At 44.8% G+C, this 13,369-nt stretch overlaps 1 protein-coding gene across 4 annotated transcripts in view; it reads left to right on the top strand.

The window, feature by feature from the left end:
• Window positions 1–13,369, top strand: part of LOC133469439 (protogenin A-like) — a 38,421-nt gene that overhangs the window by 21,255 nt on the left and 3,797 nt on the right. For 2 of the 4 annotated variants that reach the window (XM_061756528.1, XM_061756538.1), the window contains exons 11-18: window positions 7,550–7,645; window positions 8,704–8,890; window positions 8,976–9,103; window positions 10,177–10,347; window positions 10,485–10,694; window positions 11,843–11,966; window positions 12,049–12,181; window positions 12,765–12,860. In XM_061756528.1, coding sequence (XP_061612512.1) covers window positions 7,550–7,645; window positions 8,704–8,890; window positions 8,976–9,103; window positions 10,177–10,347; window positions 10,485–10,694; window positions 11,843–11,966; window positions 12,049–12,181; window positions 12,765–12,860 — 1,145 coding nt within the window. The remainder of the gene's footprint in view (window positions 1–7,549; window positions 7,646–8,703; window positions 8,891–8,975; window positions 9,104–10,176; window positions 10,348–10,484; window positions 10,695–11,842; window positions 11,967–12,048; window positions 12,182–12,764; window positions 12,861–13,369) is intronic. The other 2 variants (XM_061756557.1, XM_061756549.1) reach the window with 2 other exon arrangements.

Below are 13,369 nucleotides of genomic sequence, written 5' to 3'. Positions count from 1 at the left end.
ATGAAGACTGCGTCGCCTTGTGGGCCGAACATTTCGCCGCTCCACAAAACGTTATAGTCTGGCGACAGCAGCAAGCGGGAGAGTCAGAAGTCCTTTGTAAATTGGCCGATCGGAAGACAATATGCAAAAACACGTAATTAGCGGTTAGTTGACTTCAAGTATTAAACTTTGACGCGGAGTGGTAAAGTCGACTGGCTGACTTGATTTGGTTCAAACTCGCTCAAAAAGTTCAGCCTTTGCAGAGATAATAGTTGCTTTTGATTGACACTGTCACTTAATGTTTGCAGTAGTCTAAAACTGCACCACGCCGTACTGAAAGTTAGGCATTATCGGGTCAACTTTAGAGCTACTACTGATGGACCTTTATTGTCTGTCATTTTGATACAGCTGTTCGACGAGTCCTAGATCGTGCCAGCGTACCTAATATTCTGGCTGGCTGGATTTTCCTCCAGTTTTATGACTGATACGTTTTCAAAGGTTTCGTGTGTTGTCAAGCAGAACAGAACAGCACCACAACCCGCAAGCCACTTCCATGCCGGACTGCGCGTGCGTGTGTGTGTGTCTTTTCAGCAGCTGCTGTATAGTGTTTGGGAGCACATTGCAGCTCATCTGGCCCTTGAGGTCGCTCACATTCATTCTGGCTTTTTTTTGGGGGGGGGGGGAGTCTCACGCAATGCAGTGGACAACTGACCATCTGTGGCCGGAGGGGGTCAACCAGGTGGCCAGCAGCTGACTTGTAAATCAGGCCGTGTGATACTTCTACAGCATCCGAAAGAGAGACGAGTAGGCACTATAAATGACTTATGGTGAAAAAGCAAGCTGCTTCACACATTGGATTTAGTTCTTTGGTTCTAAGATATTCCTGCAAGCAAGCCTTACGGCTCATTTTCATCAATGTAAGCAAGTTAAAATGTAAAACATCTGTCCAGTCTCATATGACAATCTAATGTAATCTCGTCACTTGATGTTGGACGGCTCCCCGAATGCTTTGAATCACGAATTCACGGTGTGGAAAGAGTTGCCGATAATCATTAAGCCGCTGTGAACCTCGGTCACGTCACGTCACAACAAAGTTTCCCCTTTGCCAAAGGCGCGTCTTGGTGGCATTTTGAGGAGGCAGATTTACTGGGTGTTTTATGGCCGCTGTGAGCAGTTTTTGCTGACATCAAAGACTCTCATTGTGTTTGGCTTCCAGAGTCACAAAGCTTGTTTATTGGCCGATGCTTCAATGCAACGCAGCCCCTCGCCGGCCGAGCCGGACGCCAAACAATCGGCGTGTTTACGTGCGCTAAAGAGAACGGAACTATTGGATTCAATCCATTGAAAGAAGACTTTTGAAATGCACCTTCATGAGACCGTGTTTGACTTTTTCAAAGTTCATTTAACACACCCAGATGGGCATAGCCGCACTCCGTTGCTCAAATATTAGCGCCAACTTTCCACATACCAACCGGGCTTTTTTCTCTCTCTCTCTCTCTCTCTCTTAGAGTTCAAATGAAAATAACAAATCTGTATTTTGTTGTTTGTCCATGACAATTTAAATATAATGCCAGCATACACGCATGTAATAATATTCAACTCTGCGTCTTGTTACCCTAATGAATGTTACTCGTCAATAGTACAGAGGCGCCACAAATTGTTCCCGAGTAAGAGTACTGTTACTTCATGTGTCGAGTAGAAGTCAAAAATAGTCTTCCAAATAATTACTTGAGTAAGAGTGATAAGTATACCGTGAAAAATACAACTACGGAAATGCTGAGTAACTGGTGAGTGACTTCTGTTGTATTATTTTGGGCGGGGATGAAAGTCAAATAGACAAAAACTATAAAGTGCGAATGTGCAAATTCAGATATTGCACAACAATATCCCTTGAACTGAAACTATAATAAATGGAATCTTGGCAAAATGACACGAATTAGGTCCAATTCTGGCACAAGAAATTGTCTTAAATCAACATTCATTGTTTACACTCATGAAACAGCACTGAAGTTCTAGAGCTGTTCTTTTCTCTCTCCGACAAGCCGAAGCATCTAATACCAATAATACATTTATCCCCCAAAAATAATAATAATTGAATTCTAAAAGCAGTGAACAGAGTGTAGCTCAATGCAAGTGCCATTTCTTCTTTTCAAAAATACTCACGTAAAGGTAAAAAAAATAAAAAATAAAAAAATGTGGCAATAAAACTCTACAATTTTCTACATTTTTTTTTTTTTTTTTTGGAATCTTTTTATCTTGTGGGTTGTTTGTGGTGACGGACGTTGAAAACCTCCTGCGAGGCAACATCACAAGCTGTGCTAGTGAAAGTCCCGCTGGAGGGACTTCCCATTAACGGCTTTTACAGTTTTTACCAGCTTGTTTTCATGGTGATTAGTGTCCAATTGCGATAGCATTGCTCAGAGGCATCCTCCGTGCAGTGGAATTCTGGAGCGCCCTTCACGTTGAAACGTTGAAAGGTTGAAAGGCTTGCAGCCAAAATCAGCATCAGCATTTTCAGATTTGAGTTTGCTTTCACACACAGTTTTCTGCTCTCACTTAGACAAAAAAGGTCACACACAAAAAAAAGACGTGTGAGGGTTGCGGTGTGAGTGAAAGTTTTTTTTTTTTTGGGGGGTGTGCAAGACCTATTTTGGTAGGTGTGTTTTGGTAGAGGTTTTTAATTGTGTGTGAAGATTTTCGGCGTCTCAGAGTTTTTTGGGTGCGTGAGAGAAGTTTTCTGATGCACGTAAGAGTTTTTTGGCTGTGTGTGTGTGTGAGAGAGAGTTTTGGTGCATGAACGTGTATTTTTTTTTTTTTTTTTTTTTTCTGGTGCATGTGAGGTGCATGGTGCATCTACAGTTTGTATTTGTATTTGCTTTTATTTTGCCTTGTGAGAGTTTTTTTCCCCCAAGTGAAAGGTCGTCTGTTGTGTGTGAGTTTCTTTCCAGTGAGCGCAGGTGTTTTGGGTGAGAGTTTTTGTCGGTTTGAAATTGGACGGCTAAATCCCATTCAGATCCAGTGTGCTGACATACTGTATATCATTTGTTTTAGATTCCATGCAGTATATACTGTAGCGCTGCAATAGATTACACGTATTGAGCTGTTTTGTGACGAGATGATTCCACAGTCGGCTTTCCTTTATTGAGCACTCAGACTCGTCTTGTGAGGTTCCTCTCTGTATTGTGGTTGTAATGTAAGCAGACATGCAGCGAGCAAATGCTGCCTGTTCGTTTTCTTGGTGACCGGAACATCTTTAGAATTTGTATATTCTTGTAGCGTAAATAGCATTTCCAATACATCTGTTGTTCTCCTCTGTTGTCCATCATATTGATTTCTGAACGCTCAGCCGTGACCGGAGCGGATGCTGCCGATTTAGCGTTCGGAGCGGTCCGGCAAAGTCGAGTTTGACAATCCCAAATGATTGAAAGCGCATTGGGAGGGACAGGAATGCGTTCCTGAGGTTCCGCTCGGGTGTAAGAGGTCTGACCTTTTCCTCCTATGTGTGTGTGGACCGTGTCCTTTGCCTGGCCCGTGAGAAGAGCTCAAATAACTCGTACCTTGTGGCACCAGGCAGCACTGCGTGCACTGCACATTCGTGTCTAACAACAACACATCATCCACCATATTATACATGTTATTCTGCTCCTTACTTTAGGGATCATTTTGTGCTGGCATTTGTGTTTGTTTTGTGTGTGTGGGTGAGAGTGGCGATATGGGGGACGGGATGATAGATGCCGGGGTGTGGACTCATGTGGGGAGTTGACATTTACGGCCCCCCGTTCAGGTCAGGCTTGCTTACGGCCTGGGGGGGGCCTTTCATGGCGCAAAACAAAACCTCCGAGGCCAATGGGATCTGCATTTTCTGCAGTTAAAAAAAAGAAAAGAAAAGAAAAGAAAAGAAAAGACTGAGCACTGATGGCTCGAATATGCCCTTTAATACAAACGCCATGATTTACGGAAGTGGAGCTGTGAGAGATTTACACCAGTGGGAAGCACAGGAAAGTTCTTCACTCAAGGAATGTCTATGGACTGAAGAGTACAGTATTCCAAGAACACAATTTGTTTGCGATGAAGAATTTCCAAACTTTATGCTCCGCTTGTATAAGCTCCCCGTGGGCGTGTACGCTGCGATAATTAGCAGAACTACAGGCTGACGTGGTGGTTTGATCCCAAACTTGCTCGAATATTGTTCAAACCAGCATCTTATCAAGCCGTACTTCTGCTAGTTATCGCAGCGTACGCGGACGGCGAGCCCAATATCCCGATTTCCGGGTTTTGGGCGTGATGTTCGCAAAGCAACAACAGAGGGCGATATTGCCCAACATGGCGGCCCCCTGAGATCGGTGAAAATGGATGAATTTATCTCTTGAATTCTTATTCCGCGAAGGCAATATTAATCTGAATACCAGCTTTAGACTCGCGGGGTTGCATACAACATATTCTTGCCCCCCCCCCCCCCCCCCCAAAATGTGGCTATTTGGTTTATCCCTGTTTATTGGGGAAGGAAAATGATCAATTCCCCCGTTTTTCCACTCACTTCCTGTGCTTGATCCTCCCCACCCCCCTTCCAAAAGAGCCCTATATCCCCTCCTTCTGCAGGATTTAGCTTGCCCGGATTCCGTGTCAAAGGTCACGGCCCAGATGTCACAGCTTACGACTCCTGCTCCCCCGACCCGCTCAGAGATCCTGTGTGGCATAATTACGCCGGGTCCTTTGCATTGAGATGCACGCCATATGATTGTCTTCCGAGATGAACACTGAGGTGTCAAATACTTGAGCTCGGCATGAAAATATGTCTGCTCAAACAGAGACTTGACGATGGCAAATTTAGGGGAATTCTTCTCATGTTCCACACCCGTGACCTGAGTTTTGCCGAGTTTTATCTCAAGCTGACCTCCTGGCCTTGGTCTGGCTCCAGTGAAACTCCTCAGGCCTCCTAAACAAGCTCCACCCACGTGCACACAACTTCTTCTCTGGTGTTTCTGACGATAATGCACTTCTGAAGGAAGCAGTCTCATTAAAACACCTGCCCAAAAGTTGTTTACTATACTGGTTACATTAGCTTTATTTGTATACGCGTAGTACAGGTTACCTTGAGACAGAGAGGTGTGCACTCGAGTCATGAATTTGACGACTTCAGACTGGACAATATGTTCAAAGTCTTTCAACTCGACTCGGCTTTGAACAGAAATGACTTGTCACTTCACTTCACTTCACTTCACTTGGATTTCAACCAATTGAGCTACTTTGAAACCAACACGCTGTAGCTTTCTCTTTCTATAGCAATAGCTATGATATGACAATACAACATAAATCCCAAATAAATAAGGTATATATTCCAAGAACCGCTGTTAACATGTACAGAAACGACAACAATCAGGACATTATTTATTGCAAGAAGAAAAAAACCAATCACATTGCATTGTAGGAATGGTGCAGCTTGAGGTCACGTATGCTCGTTTTGGTGAGGATTAGCGGCTAGCTTTTGTGAAGGAACACGCAAATAGTTACCGTGCGCTATCTGGGCTTCCTGGATATTACGGTGTCGTGTGATCAACAATCTGTCTTGTGCTCCAATTGCTTTTTTTTATTCACTTTCTTTACCACGTCAGCACACAGCTAGCGTCTATTCGACATGAAACGACATACTTCTTCGTGTCCTTTTCTTTGCCTCTTTTTGACGTCCTATTTTCACGTAGCGCCCTCTGGTGTCCCGACTGAGATACCACAGTTGGATAAACTAATACCTCCGTAACAAGATGACAAAATTGTGTTCCTCTTTTTTCAACGAATGCCATGTGCTTTTGATACTCACAAGAAATGCCCCATTTCAAACTGAAATCTGTTCATATTTGTGTTTGACATTGTCTCGTTAGAAATGAAACAAGAAAATGCAGTTGCCTGCTATATACACACTATGAATTTAAGAAAAATACTGTTGATTATCTAAAAGAGGAAACTAACTGGTTGTTCATCGTTAAGTCTCATTTTCTCTTTTGTATCCATAATTGCTCTTTAACCAAGCAAAAATGTATATTATCCTTATACTTGATTATTATTATTATGCACTTGTTTATCAAATTTGTTTTGATAAATAAAATACATTTGGATTTTAAAATATATCAAACATATCAATGCAGTAAATATATACGTATTAATTACCCTTTAAATATTATGTATAGTAAAATACATTTTTATTTGGTTTGCTAAAATGACTCGAAAGGACTCGAGACTGAAATTGTAAGACTTGCGACTTGACTCGGGACTCGCGTGCCTTGATTTGAGATTTGACTCCGAACTTGCCTTTATGGACTTGGGACTCAGGGCAAAGACTTGAGACTTGCAAAGCAATGACCTGGTCCCACATTTGCCTCGAGATAAGAGTGACCTGACAAACTTCTTCGAAATACAAGCCGTGGTTCAGCTGATTTTGATTTGACTTGTGAGCAAAAACTTGAGATACGAGCACTGTTTGGTGACATTGAACTCGACTCACAATGAGCATCAGTGAAGAACAATTCATATTACTGTGACTTACTGATGCCCTGCGATTGGCTGGCGACCGGTTCAGGGTGTACCCCGACTCTGGGATGGGCTCCTCCCTAGTGAGGATAAGCGGTAAAGAAACTGGATGGATGGTGACTTCCTGAGGACCTGCTCCCTGTGTCGAATATCTGTATACCTGTATCTTATACCGCCCCCCAGTGGCCAAGGCACACGCTATTGTTTCTGGATGCAGCTGTACCTAATCTAAGGTATTTTTTCATGGCCCTGTTTGAAGAAAGCCATCTATTATTAGCCTAATCACTCCATTTCACAATATCAATTAAAAAAGCCTTATGTGCTTGCTAAAAATGTTTTTTTCCTGTAAATTCTCAGTCATGCAGGTCGTGTTCATCCACAAAGGTTGAATAGAGGCAACTCATTTCTTGATTGTTGATTTTTTTGAAAAATGACTTAAAGTATGCTATTTTATTTTAAGTGAAGGTGTGAAAAAAATAGAGTTGCACACTATTATTGTTTTAGAAAACATTTTGACTTGCTCAGCTATTGTAGCGCCAGTGGGATGTTTGTACGTCATTATTTTATTTTTTTTATCCCTTGCTGAAATTTCACAATAAAGCCTTTAAGATTTTATTTTTTTTCCATTTTTTTACGCCGACTGGAACCTACTTCGAATAGTTTGGCGGATGCGCTTTTAATGTGATGTTATTTTATATCCTCATTTATAAGACTGCCACAAATGTCCTCCCTTGTCGCCACCCCTTAACCCCCTAAATCGTGGAGCAGCAGACCCTGACCTGGGCCGGGCTGGAGAAAGGACCTTCTTTTGTCAGGGTGACGGATCGAGTCAGAGTCTTCTAGGGAGAGCATCTGCCCCATCGAGATCACTGTCACACTCGCCACACCATCACATCCAAAGCCCACATTGACCCCGTGCCCACACAGTTCGGATAGGCACTATTAATCCTCAGTGTCGACATACCGAAATCTTTGTCGACGATCGCAACTGAAATTCCACACCGACTGATGTTGAGCCGGCGTTCCTCTCCGTTCACTTTAATTGCAGACCCAAGGAAGAAATACCATGTGAATCTTCTGGCGTACAACGCGGTTGGAGATGGCTACCAGGCAGACCAGACTATCAGCACCCCCGGATGTGTCTGTGAGTATACAAATGAAAGACACGACACTGGAAAAAATATATACATGCAACAATTTCGTTTTTTGCTCTGACTTCTGACTTTCCTTTTATGAACTCTTCTTGATTGTTCTATTATTACACACCACTTAAATATGGATTCGCCCCCTGGCGGCTGACTAGTGGAGCCGCACAGCCGGCGTGTTAAATGACGATCGGGTTTAACTTAATCGTAGCAGCCAAAATTATGATCATGATAAAAATGTGACTAATTTTGCAGCCCTAACATGCACTCGCTCTTTCAAAATCAAAATGTCGCACAGTGCTCCAAAGAAGAGGCAAAGCGTGCCTGCTTCAAACTGTTGAGGTTTACTGTTAAGCCGACGCATAAAAAAGAGAATTGAACCTTCTGAAACACCATTTGAAACACCAAAAACACACCCCTAGGACTCTTTCACTGGGTGGGGGGGTCACGCACTTACTGTAAACAAATAACTCATGAATATGCAAATCGCTTGTGCATCCCCTCACTTATACTCTCGTCCTGTACACGTTTATCATTTACGTAATTGATGCCACCACACTGCAGTTGTACAGCCGGGTTCGCGACCTTGCTCCTGCATACTGCACAATAAGATCATGTCGTGTTTGACTTCTCTCATCCTGTTTACAGTTAGTGCTTTGTCTTTTGTCTTTGTTTCTTTCTCCCTTCTCGAAACTTTTTTCTGTTCGACTGATTGTCAATCAACCTTCAACTATAATAGCACAGCGGAAGCTTCAAAACTCCGCTGTGACACGGTAAAACTGTTTCGGCATAAAAGGGATACAGATTTTCCATTCTGCTTGACCTAACGGCCGAACAGGACAACAAAAAAATGTAATCTGAGATGCCATAGACGGGCTGATGGAAATTAGCATCGATGTTACAGTGCTTCTAAACGTAGCAACTACTAACACACCCGAAGCAACAACACATGCTGTATGGCACGTTGTGGCACAAAACCCATCAAAATGATTGCTCAAAAATCCACGATATAGCAGCCGCGATATGACTAATTATGTGCCCCGACGTCGTTTCTCAGCCGTTCGGGATCGCCTGGTGCCGCCTCCGCCACCTCCTCATAACGTGCATGCCAAGGCCAACGGTTCGTCATCCATCTTGCTTGAGTGGGGCAGACCAGCCTTCACCTCCGCCCACGCGATCAACTACACTGTCCGCTGCAACCCCGTTGGCCTGCAGAACGCCTCCCTGGTGCTCTACCTGCAGACGTAAGAGCTTGTTCGCCATACGTGAGGAGCCTTGTGTCCATAGATTCATCGGGGGGGGGCGGGGTTACTTTTTTTTCCCAATCAGGAATGAGCAAAGCCTTTTAGTACGGAATCTGCAGCCCAACACCAAGTACGAATTTGCTATCCGGCTCCATATTGAGCAGCTGTCCAGCCCGTGGAGCCCTGTGGTCTACCAAAGCACCTTCCCTGAGGGTGAGTGCCTTGTCACCTGCAAAGCAAGACTGCCAATGAACACGCATCAGTCCTTTGTATGCAACCTGCATAGACCTGGTGGTCTAGGGGTTAGCATATCTGCTTCACGGTTTTGAGCTTCTTCATGGTACTCTGTTCTTCCCGTGTGGAGTTTACAAGTTCTCCTAATGCTTGGTGGGGTTTTTTTTTTCTGGATATTCTGGTTTCCTCCCAAAGTCAAAAATCTTGCACGTTAAGTTCATTGAAGACAATGAATGGGCTGACGAGCAGTCGAGCAGTCTCGCCTCTCAACCAAAGTCGGCTGGGATCGACGATACGATAGAAACTGGATGGATGGTGTTTAGTGAACGGTAAAAAACAAACACAGTTAGCACACTCACACAGAAGCTGCTGTCGGCCACAGCTCGCGGCCAGACACTCGCGTGCTACCCCAACGGGCCTCTTAAAGACACACACACGTGTACACAGACGCTACAATACGTGCGGTGTTTTCTGTATATATTATGCTTGAATTTGGTTGTTTTTAAATACGTTTACAGTGTGTTTCGTGTGAACTTTAAGTGTTTGAGTGTGTGTGTGTGTGTGCGGGGTTAAAACAACAACAAAAGTTTTTTATATAGTCCCTTTGTATTGCGGATTTTCGCCTTTTGCGTGTGCATCTGAAATACAGGTATAGAAATCGTCGTCGAAATATGAAATGTAACTCCTTGGCTGGCGTGGATGTTTCTGTTCGTCAACCGGAATCCAGCAGTTTGCTGCCACAAATGGTTGTGTTGGATCAAATCCATTTTTCAACAGGGTCTCGCTCAGCTTCCGCAGACCGCATCTGCCGCGACGAGCAGACGACAGCGCAGCTTTTGCGTTGGAAATAACGATTACGGGGTGAATCTCGGCCCATGTGGGAGGGAAAAAAGCGAAAGAAGTTTAGGGCCTCGCATTCAAACAGATGATCTATCCGCGTATGTGTCGCGATGGTGACTTTCTACTCTCGCTCCGCTAACCTCGTCGAAGTTGCGAACTGAGCTCCCGCTGCCGCCGTCGGACTGACCTGACTTGTCGCCCGTGCGTCCCAGCTCCCACGCTGCCTCCCACCGACATCAAGGCGACTCTGATCGAGGAGGACACGGCCCTGGTGTCGTGGAAGCCCCCGGAGGAAGCCAGCCTTTCTGTTACACGCTACACCATCCTGTACGCTTCCCGAAGGGAGCGCCTCGCCGGGGAATGGCGGGTGCTGCAAAGAGAAGGTAAGGCCGAGACAGAGAGAACGGCGTCACAGGGCGGATGGGACACAGGATGTCCCTTGGACATCAGTAACTCTTTTCGTCTTCACTGCCCTTTTCTCTTCCTTCTTTGTGTGTAACCATTGTGATGACAAAATAAGAGCAATGCGGTGCTTCTGTGTGGCCGCCAGGAAGCATCACCATGGCGCTGCTGGAGAACTTGAAGCCCGGCCACTTTTACCTCGTCAAAGTGTCGGCGTCCAACAACATGGGCGACGGGCCCTTCTCTCGCACGGTGGAGCTGACGGTGCGAGCGGATCCGACCTCTGGTCACGACCCGCGGTTCTCGCGGGGCTCCACGCGCTCCAACGGTTTGTCGCGGTCTACCGCGTCTCCTTTTTTGTGGGGGAATTCTTTTCATTTCAACTCTACCACATTTTGTACTACTCAAAATGCGCATTGCTCCATCTCAGGCAACGTCATTTTTTTCACGTCATTATTTTATTGTGCTGAGTAAAACAGACAGAAAGTAACAACATGGAGTTTTTCGCAAATACATGAAATATAGCCACATGTTGACACTTGGCACATCACAATGATTCAACAAAAAAAGTCTTCAACCAATACAAAAATAATAACTCGGATGTACCGAGATCAACTCCGTAGATGAAATATCATCAGATACATCCCGTGACCTGCAGAGGATCAGAATGGTCAAACTTCCTGCGCACCGTGTGACATTTGGACGATTGCACATTTTTCAGAGGGTTAGGGTAATATGTGAGTGAAAACCTGCAGGCATGACTCAAGTCAATTTAGACTACATCGTTTTTTGCATTTGAAATAAAATAGTAGTAAGGAGGGACACAAAGAATTGTATTTGTATATAAAGCATTTCAATTAGGATGTCAAATTTTAGGACGCAGGGACAGACAGCAAAGGTTATTTTCCCAGTGTATTTCTCAAATATGCAATGGGATCAAAGTGTAGTACACTTTGAGAATTCATCTCAAATTGCATTTGTACATTTGATTTGCTGGGATGCAAATGGCCTCGAATGGTCGGCGGAAATTCCTTCTTTCCTCACGTTGCTCATAATGCGGCGAGAAAGCTTGACCTCCTTGCGTCCAAATGTCCTCCTCCTCCTCCTCCTGAGCTTCACTTCACATCTTCAAACCCCAATTGTCGGTCATTTGCTCCATTGGGGTGCGGCAAGCCATTCGACGGAAACGAAGAATGGTACATAAAATTGCTTCCTCGTCCAGAAATGTACAAATGATCTCATCCGGGAGAAAACATCAAAACTAGTTAAGCCTTGAGTCTCGAATGGAACCCATTTGACCCCAAATTGTACGATTTAGAAAAGTTTTCAACTGGAACCAAAGTTACTGTGATAGAGCCCCCAAAGTGCCACTTGGTGTGAACCCGTTGGAAATGAGCACCCTTGGAAAATGTCATTACGCAGCTGAAATTGTCGGGAGTGAGGGCGAATCTGACCTCGTCGTCTTGCTTTTTACAGCGTTTGCCGACGGCTTCTACCACCTGGACCGAACGTCTATGACGGGCGTCACTGTGGGGGTCTCCATCGCGCTCGCGTGCATCATCATCTGTGCTTTCATCCTGGTGTGCAGAGGCAAACACAGGTGCAGCAGTTGTCTACTTGTTGTTTGACATCCGCGCTTCAGCTTCAGTCAGTTTCACGCGACTTGTTTCTTTTCCCTGAAGGAAACCATCAGCTGTTAAACTGCACGGCGAAGGAAGGAGCCCGGCCGCCGGACGCCCCGGCTCGGAGGGCTCGGCTGAGAACGCCGACGTGAGTGCGGCCGTGCTGAGCCGGAATCATTTCATCGATAGCAAGGTGCTTAACACGGAACGCGACGTGCCATTGAATCGTCTTGCCCATCCCTTTTCTTTACCGCTGTTGGGTAACACAAGGTAAAAAAAAAAAGAAAAAAAAAGGCCATTATTCCAAATAAACGAATCAATAAAAACGTCCCCGTTCCATCGAAGCGGCACGGTGACGGCTCGTAAAACAAAAACGGGGTTTACGATGTGTCCGCTGTGACGATCGGATGAGATCCCATTCAAAAGCCGTGTAAGAAATTGCGCCTTCACTCAGAGAACGATTCTGACTTGAAACTGTCGTCGTGTTATGATTTGTAATATCTTTATTATGCTGGTTGCAGTGTGATGAGAGCTGCTTCTCCAAAATTGGTTGTCTTTGTTTAGACGCACGCCAAGGACAGAAACACCTCTGAGGCAAATGACCTTTTGCACTCCATCATCCTGTTTCTTTGTGTATTGCCTGCCTAATTCGCCAGATATTTCAACTCTGTTAATTCTCATCGAGAGGCGATGACAGCCATGCATCTCTGAACCAAAATGTCCCGGATTTGGCTTTCCGTCTTTCGCGCTTATCCTCATTTTGTCTGCTTCTGCAGGGTGGAACAGATCTCATCATCAATTCACTTGGTCCAGTTGAGGCGAGTGCCGAGCAGAGAAGCAAATGGTTTTCCTTCAGAGCGAAAGATGCGCAGGTAAGTAAATAACCCTAATCAAGCATTTGCGATAACTCTCAGGATGCTCGCTCCTTCTTATCGCTGAGGTGGAAGTGTGGCCCTCTCTTCTTGGCAGAGTTGTTTTCATTCATATTGGAGAGTTTTCAAGCACGAACGGCCCATTTACGGTCAAATCCCGAAGGGGCGAAATACTTTTTCATGGCGCTTGGCAAAAATCACGGAAAATGCAAAACAAATGGCTCATGTTTTCTGCAAACAGGATCAACTGCTTAAATGGTTTCTGTGTAGGAACGTGCAACGTCGACGAGATGGCGAAGTGGCCGCACGCGATCAACGGAACAAATTGGAATTCTCACGTCAGGCCGACCGACGCAAAAAAGAACTATTGAGTCGACTTTACCACAGGAAAAAAAGAGAGGCGCTCTAAAGTAACTGATGAGGGGGAAAATAGAAATATCATCCATACGGGAAATTAAGATGTGCGTAAATCATGATTCAATTAAAAGCTGAAATTTGAAAAAAAAGAC

The sequence above is a fragment of the Phyllopteryx taeniolatus genome, chromosome 2 (assembly GCF_024500385.1).
Source record: "Phyllopteryx taeniolatus isolate TA_2022b chromosome 2, UOR_Ptae_1.2, whole genome shotgun sequence".
Classification (NCBI taxonomy): Eukaryota; Metazoa; Chordata; class Actinopteri; order Syngnathiformes; family Syngnathidae; genus Phyllopteryx; species Phyllopteryx taeniolatus.
Note: the sequence above shows the minus strand (reverse complement) of the source record. Positions and strands in the feature narration are given on the sequence as shown.